At 21.6% G+C, this 19,121-nt stretch overlaps 3 protein-coding genes across 3 annotated transcripts; 1 reads left to right on the top strand and 2 right to left on the bottom strand.

Annotated features, from left to right (window-relative positions):
• Nucleotides 1-1,345: 1,345 nt before the first annotated feature.
• PVVCY_1302310 (conserved Plasmodium protein, unknown function) lies at nucleotides 1,346-11,095 on the bottom strand (the record flags this gene model as incomplete). The annotated part of the gene is made up of 1 exon (XM_008623907.2): nucleotides 1,346-11,095. One exon carries the CDS (start codon nucleotides 11,093-11,095, stop codon nucleotides 1,346-1,348), a length of 9,750 nt encoding a protein of 3,249 aa, XP_008622129.2.
• Nucleotides 11,096-12,948: 1,853 nt separating this feature from the next.
• Nucleotides 12,949-14,427, top strand: PVVCY_1302300 (conserved Plasmodium protein, unknown function; the record flags this gene model as incomplete). The annotated part of the gene is made up of 1 exon (XM_008623905.1): nucleotides 12,949-14,427. The coding sequence occupies one exon, from the start codon at nucleotides 12,949-12,951 to the stop codon at nucleotides 14,425-14,427; it is 1,479 nt and encodes a 492-aa protein (XP_008622127.1).
• Nucleotides 14,428-14,809: 382 nt separating this feature from the next.
• Nucleotides 14,810-18,955, bottom strand: PVVCY_1302290 (large ribosomal subunit nuclear export factor, putative; the record flags this gene model as incomplete). Its single annotated transcript, XM_008623904.1, has 1 exon — nucleotides 14,810-18,955. The coding sequence occupies one exon, from the start codon at nucleotides 18,953-18,955 to the stop codon at nucleotides 14,810-14,812; it is 4,146 nt and encodes a 1,381-aa protein (XP_008622126.1).
• Between the last annotated feature and the right edge of the window lie 166 nt (nucleotides 18,956-19,121).

Below are 19,121 nucleotides of genomic sequence, written 5' to 3'. Positions count from 1 at the left end.
TAATATGCAGCAAATAAATGAAATATATAACTGCAACAAAATATTTAAAAAATATAAAAATGGTATTACCAATATTCATAAATCATGGAACATAAAAAATGTTTTGCATTGCTTTTTTTAATTAAGCATTTTCTTTTTTATTAAAAAAAAATTAATAAAATAATTGTATTTATTTATTATAATATAATAAAACTAATGTTGCATATATTTTTTAATATGGAGAGAAAGCACTATATAAATTTTAGCGTTTTTTTTTTATATAATTCTTTAATATAAAAAACCGATTTATTAGTAAAAAATATAAATATATATGCAAAATATTTATAATTACTACTACGTATATTGGATACACAAAAACGGTTTTTTAAGCAGATTGGGAAAATTATAAATCGTGTAAAAACGAAAAAATTAAACCGTTATAATAGTACAAATTAAAGCAGTATAAAAAATTATAATCCTTAAATTACCTAGAACACCCTATAATTTATAATTAGTTTAAAAAAGGACGACCCATAAGTATATGCAATATATAAAAGGAAAGCAAGATAAGTACTCTTTTAAGGAAATAATATATGCATACATATATGATATTATATTTTATCATATATAATATTTATATATGAAAACCAAGCGTGAAGCTATTTTTATGAATTACATTTATGATAATATAATATCCCCTAATCTATATTATAAAACAGTGCTTTGCGATTTTACATGAAAAAAAATATATAGTATTCGTAAAATAATGATTCCATTTTCTGGATAAAGTCAAAAAATATCACTTATTTTCCCTTTTTGAAAATTCAAAAAGTATATATAATTTATTGAATAATAAAATATTATAATTAATAGTGTTAGAAACCATCCCTAAATGAATTAAAAAAATAAATATATTTAAAATTAACAAAAAAAGAATATGTTTCATTTAATATAGTTCGGTGTTCTTATTATAAGGAAGCATACAATATTTATTGTGAAAACATAAAAAAAAATAAACATATGCTAAATACATTATGTAAAAATGGGAAACATTTTAAAATAATATATAAGCATATTGCATCATGTAGAATAACTCAAAATTACGAAAAATAATTAAATTTAAAAATAAAATGGGACAGGTTAAAAAATAATTGACAAATTTTATGTAAGATTTTTCAATTATGATCAATCTCTTGAATGTATTAACACGCAAAGGTAACTAAACATGTTTAGGTAAAAACACATTCTATATAAAAGGTAATTATATATAACCACAAACTCATGTTTTGATGGGTTTATATAATATATTCGAAATTAATTCAATTGCAAATAAAAAAAAGTGAAATAAATATTTCGCATATCGTGATTAAAGATTTATAAACGGAAACAAGTTAAACGATATAAGGGGACACTTTAAAAAAATATAATTTAAAACATTCTTGTAATAATCTGATTTACTATATTCTTTTAATTTATAAAACGATCGGTAATACATATATATATTTAAGTATTCATAAGTAAAATCTGTTTGGTTATTTAAATGAAATAGATACTCTTCTTTCATGTTGTTATTTCTATCATTAGAGGGCAGATTATTTTGGGCAAAAATATTATTATGTTTATATGCAGACATATGTTTTTTTTTAATAAAATATGATATATTACTATAATGTTCATTTAGTAATGATAAAATTGATATAACTTTTGTATATTTCTTTTTTAAAAAATAGTATCTAGCATATAATATATTAACTTTCCTATTATTGCAGTAAATTTTATTTATTAAAGATAAATAAATTTTAATATTTTTTACAAATCTATACTTTTTTTGTTCATTTTGTGTATTATTTTCAAGTTTAAAGGAGTTAAATAGCATTTCCTCCCGTGTGTATAACTTATTCATACGTTTTTTACTAGACGCAGGGTTTTTATATTTCTTTAATGCGGTCACTTCACCTTGTTTGTTATTTATTTTATTTTTTGCGGCATTTGTCATTTTATTATCTTTATTAATGCTAAGATTATCGTTTTCTTTATTTTTACTTTTTGAACCAGTGCATATATCTTCATTTGTAGAGTTGTTTATTTTTTCTTTTTTGAAAAATTCGAAATTAAATTTGAATTTTTTTTTATTATTAGTGTAGAAAGGAGCCTTTAAAACATTGCCATATATTTTATCATTAAAATAAATATAATTATTACTTACAACAATGTTAGGGTTGTTAAGATGCTTCGTTTTATATTTATATGATTCGTGTTCTTTTTCAAAAAGATATATTTTTGTATATAAATTTTTTTTTTTCAACGGAAAATTTGTATTTTTCTTATTAATACAATAGATTTGATCCTTTAGTTTCATCCTATTTCTGTTCATGTAATTTTTGTTATTACTACTGTTGCTATTTCTAAAACTACTATTGTGACGAGTATTCTTATGATGGGGTACCCCAAGAATACTTAGATATATTGAACTACTATTATAGAGATTCTTTTTTTTGCATTTTGAATATAAGTAAAAAAGGTACAAGCATTTAAGACACATAAATTCTTGCGTTAAATTATAGAAAAATGTTGTATTTTCATAATTGTAATAATTGCTATTATTATTTAAGTTAAGATAAAATTTAATATACGTTTCAATTATATTAAATATATAAATAATAACTTTTGTGTTTATTTTTAAATATATCAAGATTTCTCCAATATTTATCCACATAATACACTCTAAATATATACTCTTTAAATTAATCTGTTTGACAAATTTTCTCTTCATTATATTATTATTTTTATGAGGAATATAACTATTTTCTGTGCTTTTTATATTGTTCATAATGCTAGAATAATTATTTGTATTTACCTTTTCATGACTATTATTTTTACAATTTTCAGAAAAATCATACTTATTTGATATTTTATTATTTGCTTTAGAGTAGTTAAAAAAACAATTACTATTATTCATTTGGTTGTTTGTTACAAAATCATTATCATGATCTGTATCATGATGTAATTCACATTTGATTTTTTTCAAATTTATATAAGACATAATATTACTTAAATAAAAATATATATGTAAATCTGAGTTTTTTTTTTTTTTTTCAACAATTTTGTGAATATAATTATATAAAGTTAATATAATTGGCAAAGAACAGGGTAATAGCTTTACTTTACTAGTATCGATATACATTGGTTTATTTTTTGGGGGTGTATTTTTTTTTTTTTTTTTGTTTCCTGTTTCTGCCTTTTGTTTTTTTTCTTTCTTCTTGTTTTCACCTTTTTCATAATTACTATTCATATAATTTATATTTGTATCTAATGCATCACTAGAAATTCGTTGTTTTGATTTGTTAGATGGCTTTTCTTCGTCTTTATCTCCTCCTTTAGTTTGTATCTTATAATTTTTTGTTTCCTTCTGTTCAATATTGCCTATATTAGTGATAGTAATATTATTTTCTGTCATTTCAACATTTTTGGTTTTACTTTTATCATGCCCTATACTTGTTTCCCTTTTTTTCTTTTGAGCATTTTTTCGAAGATGTTTTTTTTCGCCCTTTATAATTTTTAACGAAACTTGAATTTTATTAATTTCATCTTTAATATTATTAGTTAAAAGTTTATTTTCAAAATTTTTTGATCTCATTAAATTTGTAGGCAAATTAATATTAGTATTCATAAAGAAATTATCACTACTTAACTCTTCTTCACCTGATAAGTTATAACTACGATCTGTTATATTACTACTTTCATAATGCTCATAATTATTATAATTTAGATTATTTCTCTTATAGGTAATATCATTATTCTGGTCATTATTAATTATTATACTTTTTCGATGTGTTTTATGATTTTTTAAATTAAAAAAACTATAATCCATAATAGAAATATCGTTGTCTTTGTAGGCACCATTTTGATAAGTCCCCTCTTCATATTCGCTATAAACGGAACTATTTGATGATCTCATTTTATCCTCTTCTAGTATTTTCCTTAATAATGAATAATCTAGTTTTGAGTGTATATAATTATTTTTTTTATTTCTTTTTGGCTTTTCCCAAAAAAAAAATATATCATGGAATCCAAAAAAATTAATCATATAATGCACATATAAATAAAAGAAAAAAACATTATCTGAAAAATAATTAATTGCTTTTGATATATACAAAAAGCAATCTATGTTAAATGTGCTTCCCCTATAACAATCCATATTAAATTTGTGCGATGGATAATTTGTATTTTTGTCGTTTTCACTGTATTGGCTTCTTTTATAAATACATCCTATGTTGTTACTGCATTCCTGTTCTTGTTTAATGCTATCATAAAATATTTGAGATTCTTCAGGATTAATATATTTGTTTATATCATCACTTTTATCTATTTTCTTATGAGTGTGAATACTGTTACTTAGTATAATTTCTTTGGATTCATCACAGTCATTTTTAGGGGAGTTTACACATCCCATTATATTCGAAATATAACAAAAATTGTTCATATAATTTCCTTTCTTGTCATTTATATCAAACACATCATTTATATTAGTAATAGATTTGTAAAAGTCTGGCGAATTTAATTTTAAATCAGTAAGTAGTGATATATATTTTTTTTTATAATTGTCAAAAATAGAAGAATCTATATCTTCATAAGTATTTTTGTGTGTAACAGATTTTATATTATTTTCTTTACTGAGTGCATCATATTTGAAAGATTTATTTGGTGTATTTTTTCTATTCTCAGTTTTATTTTTTTTATAAAATGTGTTTTCATTTATTTTTTGTATTTCATTTTCTGTAGTTAATTTGCTATTAAAATTATCGTCACAATATATATTTCTACAACTGTTTACTACTATGGTTAATAACCAAAAAGGAAATGAATAAGCATTATAATAATTTTTTAATAAAAAATTTTTACAAATATATTTACATTTGTCAATTTTTAATCTATATAAATAAATAATACAAAGATAATAATAACTTAGTAAATTATCACGATCAGTTTTAATACTTTTTATAATATATTTATAAGTTAAGTGTAATAACTCTTTGTAATCATTTTTTACAATATTGTTTACATTTATCTCTTTATCTATTAAATCTTCTTCATATATTAAATTTATTTCTTTTATGTTATCATAGTAATAATTAGTATTTATTTGTTTTAGCAAAGAAATTGCTATAATATAGAACAATTTGCTTCCTCGATATTTATTTATATCAACTTTGTATTTATAATGAGATCCATTATAGGCATTATTTTTTGATGAACTTTTATTATGTCTAGTAGAAGTTGTATTTTTTGAAAATGGAACCGTTGTAGCATCATGTTCATGGATGTTATTTTCTTTGATTTTACTATTGTTAATATCATTAATGTATTTTTTTTCATCGCTTATCAATTTTGGGGAATATAAAATTTTCCTTTTCTTAGCCTGCTTTTTCTCCTTATAATAAATAAAAAAATTAAACTTGTGTGCATTTTTTATAAAAAAAAATAAATACTTCAATCCATTTTGTACACATATATGTGAATTAGCTAAACAATTGAAATTCACTTTTAACTCAAAAAATACATCAAAAAATATAGAAAATCTAAAGGATTTTATATCACTTAATTTTTCATAAAGCGATTTATTTGAAATAAAAGGAAAATTATCATGCGCATTATTTTTGTCGTTTATAAAATTAGTACTATATGTATTAATTATGTAATCTTGAAAAGATATATCTTCGTTTTTCATATAGAAAAGGATGTTTGATTTTTTTTTTTCATCAGACTTACAAAAGTTATTTTTTCCCTCAATTTTCTCATTTTTTATTTTATCAAATTTATATTCGTTATCTATATCATACTTACTATTACCATTAATATAATATTCCCTATCGTTGTGATTCATTACTGTATAATCTGGTCCTTTTTGTTTATTTATCAACTTGCAATGTATTTGATTAATATATCTTAAAATTGATATAGAAGTGTTATAATTCGAATACATGTAACTTAACAATGCCAAACGTTGATATAATGAAAATAACAAATAAGTATTATATCTAGTGAAAAATGCTAATGTTATAATAGTTTCATATTTTTTTATGAGAAAATATTTTGATTTGTTATGATATATTTTTTTTAATTCACATACATCTAATTCATAATAATCATCAAAAAGAAATGAATTTTCAATAACTGTCTTTGTTTCAATTGATAATTTACTTTTACAATCCCGTATTTGTTGTATGATCTCTTTAGTATTGTACATATTAAGATAATAAATATTTTCATTAGGGTCTTGATTATATTTTAAATATATATTTTTTTTTTGATTTGTTAAATTGCTTTTATTAAATAGTGTATTTTTGGCTGTTTCATTTTTATCGTTTTCATTAAACATGGAATATTTTTGAATATATGCTGATTCATCTTTAATAATATTATTTAAAGTATTCATTCTGTAATATTTATGTTTATTATTTTTTGCTTCTTTCCAATTTTGATCGTATATATTTGGCTCTTTGAAATTGTTTTCAATATATTTTTCTTTTTTGGGGGGTTTTAAGCTTAAAAAATTTACTTTTTTCACATTATTGAAAAGAACTGAAATGTTGTAAATGTTAGAAATGCTTGAATAGTCTCTTCTCTTTCTGATACTATTAATCAGTCTTTTTTGCCTATAGATCCAATGATTTATATAAGTTCTCTTACTATTTACATTCCCTTTTTGATATATAGTATCTTCATCAAAAATAAGCGGTATAGTATTTAATCGAAACTTGTCTATTTGCGTAAATGTAGTACCACACATATTTTTATAGCATTTTATGGATGCAAATGAAGAATTAATATTGCTAATATAAGGCAAAATTAAATAAGACAATGCTTCTGTTATTAAAAATAGAAAATATATATGCTCATATTTTTCTATATTAATCTTCATTTGGTGTATAGTGTATTCCTTTTTATGGATATCTCTCAAGAAATTTATAATTTTATTACTATAAAATTTTTTGTTATTAAATAATAAATAATAAATTTGTGTGTATTTTTTTTTTTTTTTTATAAGCATATTAATATATTCTTGATCATTTTTTAATAATAATGATTTATTGCTTTTTATTTCCAAATCAGTTTCGCCATGGTGTCCTGATTGTGTTTTATAATTATTATTTATTTCTTTTTTAACATTTACTTTAATTGATGGTTTTTGGCCAAATATTGAATTATATGCATTATTTTCTGTTTTTTTAATATATGCTACCTTTATATATTTTTTATATGAATCGATTTCATTTCCTATATCATTGTTTGCTTTTGAAATAAAGTTAAAAAAATTGTATCTCAGTTTTTGTTTTTTTTTTAACACATTTTTAAAATTTAAATATTCATTTATGTCCTTTTTATGTGTATTTTCATATATATATTCATCTAAAATGTACAAATATAAAAAGTTGTAGACCATAATTTTTAGCTCGTTGTTACTAAAATTAAAAAAAGTTTGCACATTTTGATTTTTGAAACTATTCATATCATCATGTCCACTTTTATTTAATCTATTTTTTTTTTTTTTTTTTTTTAAAATATTATCAATAAAATTATCATTTTTCCTTCCATCATATTTTTCACCAATTTTACTATGGTTATTCATATTACTCATATTTTTATTGAATAATATATTATCATAAGCATTGTGTAAACATTTTTCATCGCTTTGGCTAGTCAATATGATTTCACCGTTATCTTTTGCTGAACGAAGCAAAGACATTTTATTATTGGAATTCGAAAATGCAGGAATTTGAATAGGTGAATCTAACTTGCTTGTATTTGTACATAAATTATTAAAATGTCCTATTTTTTCATCAAGAAAATAATCAGATTTACTATTATAGCATCGATCATTAATATCCAAAATATCATTATCATCACCATATATACTATTTTTTATCCCCATTTTAAGAATATCATTTCCTTTTTTATTATTAGCATTTATATAATTTGTATAGGTATTTTCTTTTTTGTCATCTTCTGTATTTTCGGATTTTTTGATGTAATTATTGGAAATAGATTTATCTACATGTGTAACCTTCTTATTAGATGTTCCATCTTTTATTATGTTTAAATTTTGGTTATCACGTTTTTGAGTTATATTATTATTATTTTCACAAATGTAGATTTTATCTGTCTTATCAGAGCAAACATCATAATCATCCCTATTGATATTCTTTGTGTTATTACCTCCTTTTTCGATATGCAAACTTTCATTTAGGTTTTTCTCTGTAGTTATAGTAATTTTATAGCCATCTTCATTTTGTATCTCATAATTTATAATGTTAGGATCATTTGGTGTAGTGTTATAAAAATAACGGATGTCTTTTTTATATTCTAAATAATTTGACTGGGGAGATTTGAATATTTCATTTTTGGAAAGATTAAAAAATATTTTAAAAAATAAAGATTTTACGGATTTATCACCATTTAAATAATCTTTATCATTATGATAAGCATTTATATGATTGTGAAAAAAAATTATTCTTTTTAGTACATAAATATTTTTTTCATATGTATAAATATTAAAATCATAGGATTTTATAATTTTATCCATATATAAATTATATATTATATTTTTTAAATTATAATTATTTTGATAAAATGTGTATTTCATTTCAATATAATTAATTAAATTTAAAAAATGATGTATATACTTTTTTATGCCATTAAATATATACTTGCAATTAAGAAATATAGAATTGTGTATTATGCTTTTATAAATTATATTATTTATATCATTTGAATTTGAAGAGCTTAATGAATTTCCTAAAAATAAATAATCATTATGACAACTTGAATGAAAATATTTTTCAAAATATTCATTTAGAAAATAAAAATTATTGTTATTTCTTGCTTCTTCTAAAAAATTATTAAATGAAGATATCATAACATTATTGTACATTTTGAGCGTATCACAATTACAACTGCATTCATCTAGATACATTTTATTACTATCATTACAATTTTTATATTCTTCATTGGTGTTATTAGTCTTATTTCCCTTAATATTGATATTTAACTCTTGAATTTTATTTCCATTTTCGAGAATTATATCATCATTGGTAATATCTTTTCTATGCATATCTCCATTTTTTGTGTTTAGTATACTATCTATGGTCAGATTATCATCTTTTATTTTATTTTCACCTATCATTCCTTCATTAGGGCCATTAATTACTAAATTATTCCTTTTGAGAGCTTTATTTATATTTTGTTTGCCCCAAAAATTGTTCTCTTTGTTTATTATGTCACAACTTCCAGTATGTATTTCATTACTATCCATAGAGATGATGTTAAATGATGTGATTTTATGTGCTTTATGATTTTTATTAAAATAAATTCTCTTCTTTTGGTAGCTTTCAAAAATGTAGTAAAGAAATAAATATACATTCCTATATATATATATGGACAGGTTTATAAAATTTAATTTACTAAATATGAGAGCCATTATTAGCATACCTTCAATAATGTGAATTTGTTTAAAGTAAGAAAAATATATTAAGACATCAAAAAAATAATTATAAAATTTAAAATTTTTATCTTTTGTCTTTAGTAATTTTTTTAATATTTTGTCTTTTTTATATAAATTTGTTTTGTCATCACACTCTGTACTATTTATAACATATCTTAATTTTTTTATACTAAATATTTTATCTTCTAAAGTAATATCTTTCATAACATTTGCAAGATTCTCTAACGAAATCTCACAATGTTTAATTTTTAAAAATAATAAATATTCATCTAAAGTTAAATATTCTTTTCTACTTTTTTTATGTATTCTTTTTTCTTTTTTCGTTACACGGGTTTGTACACATTTATTATATTTGCTTTTAACGTAAGGGTGTTCATTTTTGTTATATACATTCTTATTTTTAATAACTTCATTATCTCTGTTTGTATCACATTCTCTTTTATAAAAAGTCTCATTTGTTTCATTAACGTCCGTGTTTTTTAAATTGTCATTCATATTCACTTGCTTATTTTCCATGAAATTTGATTCTGAGCTCGATTTTTTATTTGGTGATATTATTTTATTATTCTTTACTTTTGAACTGTGACTCAAACACTTATTATTTTTAGTATGCTTGTTTAAAGAATTGTTATTATCATTGTTTGCATAAGTTATTTTATTTTTAGATTTTGAATTGCTTTCATCATCCTCTTTAGTTCCTTCTTCTTTATTACTTTTTAAAGACAATGCAATGCTATTTCTCTCGCTTAGTATTGAATCATAATAACTATAGAATTTTTTTTTCATGCGAGATGAGAATGCGCCAGTTATTTTTGTCTTTTTTTTTTCCTTTATTTGGAAATAATTATTTAATTTTTCAATTTTTCTTTTTAAATATATATATTCAAAGAATTTAATTTTAGCGTTATGGAAATCTTTTAAATGCATATACGAAATAACAACAGATATATACAAATAATAGAGAACCGAATAAACATCAATGTACTTAATATTTTTTTTATTTATTTCATATTTTATTTTTTTATTATTACTAAATAAATATATATCAAAATAACTAAAGGATGGTAATTTTATTCTACTATTACAAATAATTTTGTCTAATTTATCATAATCATCACTTTTTAAAACATAATAGAAATTAATACCTATATGTTTCTTATCTTCGCTAGATTTTTTGTCATGTACATATTTATTATTATAAAATAAAAGCCCATTTTTTTTGTCATTATTCCTACCTTTTATATTTCTTGATAAGGTATTATCTTTTGTATAGTAATTGCTCCCATATATTAATCTCTTTGCTTTTCTATTTAAATATAATAATTTTATAATATGAGAATATCGAAAACTATAATTCAAAATTGCCTTTTTATTCAAAAAACTATTCACATAAATAATAACTACAATTTTAAAAGCTTCAAAATTATCTATCACATCTTTATATTTACGGTAATTTAGCAACCGGTTGTTATGCCGAATGTATTTCCTTAAAATGAACCGAAGCTTATGCATATCATACTTTTTTATGTCGCCATTTAGGATACTTTTGTCTATTATCTTTTCCTGGTTTTTTAATTTTTCTTCTGGTATTTTATATAATGACATTTTCGTCATATGGTGGGGTTATATAAAGTGTGCTTATATCTAAGTTTATTGACATTATGCTTTTATTGTTACCCTTTTTAGGGTTTTCTATGATTATTTTCTTATTATTTACATTTAATCTTTTTTTGTGTTATATATTATATACCATTAATTATGTATTTGTGTTTTTTGGAAAAATTATTGATTTGTTTAATTTATTCTGTTTATTATTAATTATGTATTTAGTTCTCTTACAAACGCATAATAACTAATATCATATTTTACCTTGCGTTTTTTATTGTTATTATTATTCATAATATTATTAGTTATTAAAATTATTATTACTTTTTTTATATACGCATAAATATATAATGTTTATTATCCTCATCACATTTTATTTTTTTTTTTTTACACTTTCCATTTCATTATATAATTTTTTCATATTTTTATTTCACAATTTTTTTTGTTTTAAATTATTTTAACACCATAAAATTTTATGGCAACCTGTTTATTTGATTTTCCAAACAAAAATATTGCCACCATTATAATTATTATTACTTTTAAAATCTTCACTTAATTATAATCATCAGCAATTGCATTTTAACCTTTTCTAATCAGGTATACAATTAGAAATAAATTGGAAATATGTCATATACCTATAGTTAAGCAAATATGTATATATATATATGTATTATATTATTTTTCATATGTTTTAGTGCGAATATATATCAGGGAAATATATAAATACTTAAAATGGATTTTTACATTTTCACTCTCTAAATTATTTGTCGTTTCCCCAGGCAATCATATTTATATTCATGCTGTTAGCCATATTTATGTTTTTGCTTATCAATACTTTTTTATTTTATATGCAAAGTTATATTTATTTATAATTTCTACATTGTCGATATAAATTATTTATACACCATATAGAAACTAGCATTTCTCTGCTTCAAATGATATAATTTAAGGTATACATATATATATTAAAAACTTACACTGAATGAGAAAAATTGTATATTTCCCGATGAAAATAAAATATTAATTTCTTTGTATTTCGTTTACAAGCAATATTCTTATAGTTCCAATTCATAAGACAAATTGCAGGGATATTATTATTTTATATTTTTTAGTATTATACATACGTCTTTTGAGGTTTATGAAAATATATATTACTTTCACAATTCGCGTAAATTTTTTTTATAATTTAAACTTATGGTGAGGGAATAATAAAAACTTACGAAAAAAAATATTGTCTAATCTTATCCTTCAAAATAGTTATTTATCCATATCAATAAATTAATATAAAATAGGGAATAAATTTATATGTATTATACTTCAGTATATAGGGCAAGTATAATACACACACGTATATAAATTATATATAGCCCTAAAAAAAAAAAAACAAAATAAAAGGGGGAAAGGTTTGGAACAAGCATGAAAGCTTATTAAATATTCTAACAAAAAAGATATAAAGAATTTTGAAAATAATATTTTATATATATTATAAGCATTGAATATTTCTTTATTAGTTTATGGTGATTCATATTATTTTACTATATATACGTGTACAGCAGAATGTTTAAAGTGTGTAAGTATATGATGATTGTAAATTTATAGCACAAATAGCCTTTAACTTTTGTAATTATGTTTAAATAAAAATTTTATAACCAACCTGCTTATGTACCTCAAATACGATTTAGTCAAAATATATTAATATTTTTACATAGAAATTTTTTCTCTGCTTTGTTTAGTCAATGGATATATTTCATAGTTTGTATAAATATGTATGCATTTCTTTATAGTCTAATTATTTATACTTACATATTTAATGCATATACTTGGGTAGACAGTGAAAATATAAAAAAAATGCTAACATAAATATGATGAATAAACAGAAAGGAAAAACTAAAAAACGAATAAACCTAAGCGTATTGGAAAACAAGATAAATATTTTGAATTATATGAAAAATGATTTTGAAAAAATATTAAACAAAGAAAAGGATGTATTTTCTACAACATTTTCAAGCCATGCAAACATAGAAGAAAAGACATATGAACAAAAAGAAAATATAGATTTAATTTTAACAGAATTAATGATATCATGTGAAGAAAAAAGACGAGTTTTAAATAATTACATAGATGTTGTTAATGATATAAATCAAAAAAATAATGATATACTTGAAAAAGAAAAAAAGGAAATGGAAGAATTAATTTTAGAAAAAAATAAACAAATATTTTTCATTGAGCAAAAAATTGAATTAACTAAAAAATATTCCAAGGAAATAAATAATGCAATTATAGATATTTTTAATAATTTTAATTTATTTCTAAAAAATAAAATGAATTTCGATTTAAACATAGAAGAATTTAATAAAACCAAAATAATGCAAATCGACGAAGGTTGTCCAAGAATACCAATTGATACTGTAAAGGAAAATGAAAATGCTTCAGACAATCCAGAAAAACATAATAAACAAAATGAAACCACAAATGATTATACTCAGAAATTATATAATTCCATAGATGAATACAATAAACAAATAAGTAAAATTAAACTTTTTCTAAATGAAAATGAATATACTAAAAAAACAACGTTCTTATCAGATGAAACACAAACATACATAAGCACATTTAAAGCTATAGCAGAAAATATCGATGTTAATAAATGTGATTGTGACGAGATGATTAAAAATGCGAATACATTGGATGATACCATGGAAATTTATCATAATATTTCTAATGCTGATGATAATTTGATAAAATATCAAAACACTTTCTTAAATGATGATGAGAAAACATCTGATGGTCATATTATTAAAAATGTTAATACAAATTATAATTCTACTACCGACGATGATATCACAAAAACGGAAAACATTTCTGAGGACAGTGAAGAGGAAGTGGACTTAGAAGGGCTTGATTCAGAGGTGTTCGAAGAAACGAGGGAAGTGGAGGAAAATGATGAACTAGACAAAGATAGCGAAACAGAGGATGACGGGGATCAACTGAGCAATTGTAGTAAATATATCACGGATAGTGAAAATATATCAGAGAAATATAAAACAAGTAATGAATCAGAATATAGTTCTTTTTATAGACATAAAAAAGAAGATGGTGCTTCAAGCGATGAATCAAAAAAAATAAATGATTGTGAACATATAGATTATAAAGAAAATAGTTATTATAAAAAAAATAGCACAATTTCAATATTAAATAATGAAGAAATAATTACAAAAACGTTTACCTCAGAGCCCTATAAAAAAATAATAAGTGATGGTATGAATAATATTATAAAAGATTTAAACAAAATAGATTATGACTATATATCCTATTTTGAGAACAAATTAAAAAATGATTAAAATATATATGTTTGCTATTTTTTCATTTAAAAATATATTAAATTTTGTTTAAGTTGTATATACGCAAATAAAATTATTATTATATTTTTCAAAAAACAATAAAAATCATTTAAACAAAGAATTCACATTTATGCAAAAATTTTAAAAAATAAGCATAAATGCTTATAAATGGGGAGTTTAAAAAATGTGAAATGATAAAAGTGAATTATTCCTGTACAATGTCATAAATTTTAAGGCTAAAAAAAAATATAATTCAAATAGGAATAGAAGTATCCATAGGGGAATGGTATATATAAAGCCATTTATTATACGTGGATATCCAACTGTGCATCAACACATGGATGAAACCACTATTAAGGTATATTAATTTTTTTTTCTGTTTTTATTTTTTTTTTGATTTAACAAAATCTGAAAATTCTAATATGTTGTCATCAGACAGTTGCTCAGATTTATGCCTTTTTTTTTGTGATTTTTTTTTATTCGAAGAAACTGATGTTAAATTTCTTTTTTTATTTGTAGCTGATTCATCTTTAAAAGCTTTCTTGGATTTCTTCTTATTATTAATATTTAAAAATAAATCATCGTCATCCTCATTATCACCATATTCATTTAAATTATTATCTAAGTCAAAATTTTTGGCTATATATTCATCTAAAAATCGATCTTCTTCTTGTTCTTCATCGATTGAGGAAGTTGAATCTTCATCTCTGTGTTCATTATCTTTTTGTGTTTTACTTTTAGCTTTATATTTATCTTTAAATTTTTTAAAACTGCTATTATTATATAAATGTAATATGTCATAATAATATTTTTGATAAGCGTTATTATATAATTTTAATTTTCCATGGTTTACAGTTCCATCATTATTTTGAATACTTTCATTAATACAGCAATCATGCAAAAAGTTACTAAAGATGGAATGCATGCTTAATTGATCCATTGCAGTTTTATAATTAAAAGCTAGTCTTTCCATAATATTTATTACTATATGTGTACTATATGAAGTTTTATGAGTTTCATAATTCAGACGATTACCTTTTTGGAGTTCATATTTAGTTTTATTTAGAGATTTTTGAACACTGTTTTCCGCATTATTATTATTTGTATGATCAATTTCGTAGTCTTCAGCCATATTATACTTTTTATTGTGTTTATTTTTTATATTAATAATTATGTCATCTACATTTGAATCCTCTTTTCCATCCTCATTAGTAACTGTAGTAGAAACAACAACATTGTTTGAATTTCCATCCATATTTCCATCGCCTCGTTTTTCTTCACTTTGTTGTTCACTTGTTTGGTTGTTATAATTGTAAGCTTCATCTCCTATCGATGTAGAATTTTCTTTATCCGCATTGCCATTGTTGTGAGTAATTTGTGCACTACTATTATTAGATTTATCATTTTTATTCGGTTTACTGCTAAAGGTAGACATGCTATTAAAAATATTAATATTTCTAAATTCCAATAATAGATTGTCAAAGTTATTATTTAACATGGATGTAAAATTGTAAAATTCATATAAATGTGTTAATACTGAATTAGAATCTAAAGGGTTATTTACTGATTTATTATAAATGAAAATTTTATCATCAACTTTATAAACTTCATTATCCTTGTGATATTTCTTAAATTTAAGCATGTGCATATTTTTAACATAATTTATATTATCATCACATAATTTATTTTCATTATTAAATAAGAATTTCATTAACATATTTTTTTTAAAAACTAAATATTTTATCATGTTTAATGAATAGATATATGTCCAGGTTTCTTTTGAATGGATACTAAACTGAAATATTCTTTTTATAAAACTCAAATTTCTTATTAAATTTGGATCTGTTAATATTAAAACTGTCATTAAACTATAAAAATTATAAGTATGATAACATTCATAATAATTTATATCTTTTAGTATACTATAAAAAAAACAATAAACATTATCGTCTAATTGCTGAGAACAATATAGTAACAAAAACATTACTATTAAAAAGTTTATTTTAATTTTATAAGAATCTACACTTTTTATAACTTTTAATATGGATATAAAATTTAAGCTGTTTAAATATTTTTTATCTTGAGATTTGTTTTCTTCGATATCATTTTCCTCATTTGTTGTTGGTGCACTTTTACTACATATTATAAAATATATATTTTTTACTAATATACTTGATAAAAGTTTGACAATTTTTTTACTTAAATATCCATACAAGCAATATTTATGGAAAATATTTATTTCAGCATTTTTTTTATTTTTCTTTTTTTCATCCTCTTTTACTGTATTTTTTTTTTCATCATTATCATCTTTATATTCTTTTTCGGTTTGTTCATTCATATTTAAATTATTATTAGAAATATCACCATTTGTTTTTATAGTCATTTGAGATTCTTTGTTTATGTCATTATTATGATCATCATTTTTATGAGTACCATTTGTGGTATCTATATTATTGGTGTGTACGTGACCATTTTCACCACCATTTAGCTTTACATTGTTATTTTCACTATTATTTTTGTCTATTTCTTGAATATTCTTCATATATTTCGTTTTTTCAATACTCCATGACGTCAAAAGTATGTTTCTTTTTTCATGTAACTCATATATGTTTAGTGAAAATAAGTCAAACATGTATGTTGAAAAATATATGATATGTTCAGTTATATCATTCATAGTTTGGCATTTGACTTTATATATAACATATAAGCATCTGTTAATATATATAACTTCATTTTTAAAACTCTCTGCAGCCTTTTCCATATTTTGTTTTTCTCTTAAAGCATTAACAATAATATTAACACAATATGCTATATTTGATAATATTTTTTCAAAAAAATAAAAGACAATATAATCTCTAAATTCGTCAATGTGTATAAAATGTTTTATAAATTTTAAAAAAATTGGATTTCCTTTTGTTTGGGTCATGTAGGCTTCTAATAATACATTTAAATTTGTGTATCTATTTTCTTTTTTTTTTAAGCAAAATTCATTTATATTATTTGATGATACAAAAAACAAACTCGGTATCATACTATATACAGCATTTTTTAAAATAAAATTATATTGTATAAATAACTTTTTTGTAAAATGTTCAAATGCATATATATATATTAAAGAATTAAAAAAGAAATAAAAGGAAGATACATTATAATCCTTAAAATTAAATCTGTTAAAAAATATATTTAATATATAATTTAATACATTTTGATCATTTTCTTCAAATGTTAATAAATTTTCTTTATGTAAAACAAATAAAAATATATGCTTCAAGCATTCTAATATTGATTTTTTTAAAAATACATTCTCTTTTTTTTTATACGAATCAATTAATACTTTTGCATACATTATGTATATTAATGGTTTTTTTTTTATTAATACAACCATATTATTAATTCTATCACTAAATATATTATTTTTATTATGAATTATTTCTAAATGTAGTTGTTCTTCATCTTCTGCATGTTTTTCTATATATACGTTAAAATTGTGGTACATCATTGTAAGCCCTATATCGTACAACAATTTATATATATTACTCATGTTTACCTTTTGCTTTGCTATTTTTTTGATGTTAACTTGTTCTATGTCTTCTTGGGCATTATCACTAAATTCGTTTTCTATATCATAAATTTGTCTCAAATATATAGGTATATTGCTGTAACTGATAGAGTATTCTTTGTTTTTTTTTGTTTTTTCTGAGTTATCATTAGAATCATTACCATCTTCACTATCATCTTTAGGGATTTCTGATGATTGGGTTTTTTTTTTTAATAAGTTTTTTATTTTTTTTTTCCACGCCTTTTTATTTACACTAATTTGATCATTATCAATATCGAATAATGTATCTTCTATATCATAAAAAAACATTTTTTGGCTAAATGATGTCATATTTGTATCGTTAAAATCATCTCCATTTGGTAAATCATCTTTTGTTTTTTCATCGTCATCATTTTCTTCGTTATCTTCTTTTGTATGATTTATCATATCATCATTTTCAATGTAATTCTTATATACTTTTTTTTTTCTTTTTTGCAATTTTTTAATGTAAAAATTTATATTATCATATTGTAAATTTTTTTTCTTTTTTTTTATAACATATTTTGAAACTACATCTTCCATCCCTTTTTTTAACAAAACCCAAAATTCACTTATATTATATAACTTACATAAATGTAAAATAAAAGTCTCATCTGTTTTTTTTAAAGTTATTTTGTTGTCAGAATAATCCTTTAACATCTCATCAATATCAACAATTTCTTTTTTATTATATTCATTATAGTTTCCTCTATCATTATTACGCCTATCGTTACTACTTTGCCTGCTGTTATTTTTATCAGGGCTATATATTGCATTACTGTTTATTTTCCCTTTCCAATTTTTGTTTTTACCTACGTATACGTTTTTTAATTTTGCATTTTTTTGCTTGAAGTTTTTATCCCTGTTCTTTAAATTGGCTCTATTGAAATCCTTTTTTCCATTTTGCTTATTTCTTTTTCTATTTTCGAAATCATTGTATTTTTTATTCATAGTATATATATAATTCAAATGAATGCTTTATGCGCAAACGTAGCTTTATGTAAATATAAATTATTGGCTATCACAATTTATGAGCAAAGCCCGTTATATATTTCTGCATTTAATTGGGCGCCTACTTAGGCATTTAGTTACACTTTATATACGTAACTATGTATTT

Source organism: Plasmodium vinckei (genome assembly GCF_900681995.1).
Source record: "Plasmodium vinckei vinckei genome assembly, chromosome: PVVCY_13".
Taxonomy (NCBI): Eukaryota; Apicomplexa; class Aconoidasida; order Haemosporida; family Plasmodiidae; genus Plasmodium; species Plasmodium vinckei.
The sequence above is the reverse complement of the archived record's forward strand: the minus strand, read 5'-3'. Positions and strand labels throughout refer to the sequence as shown.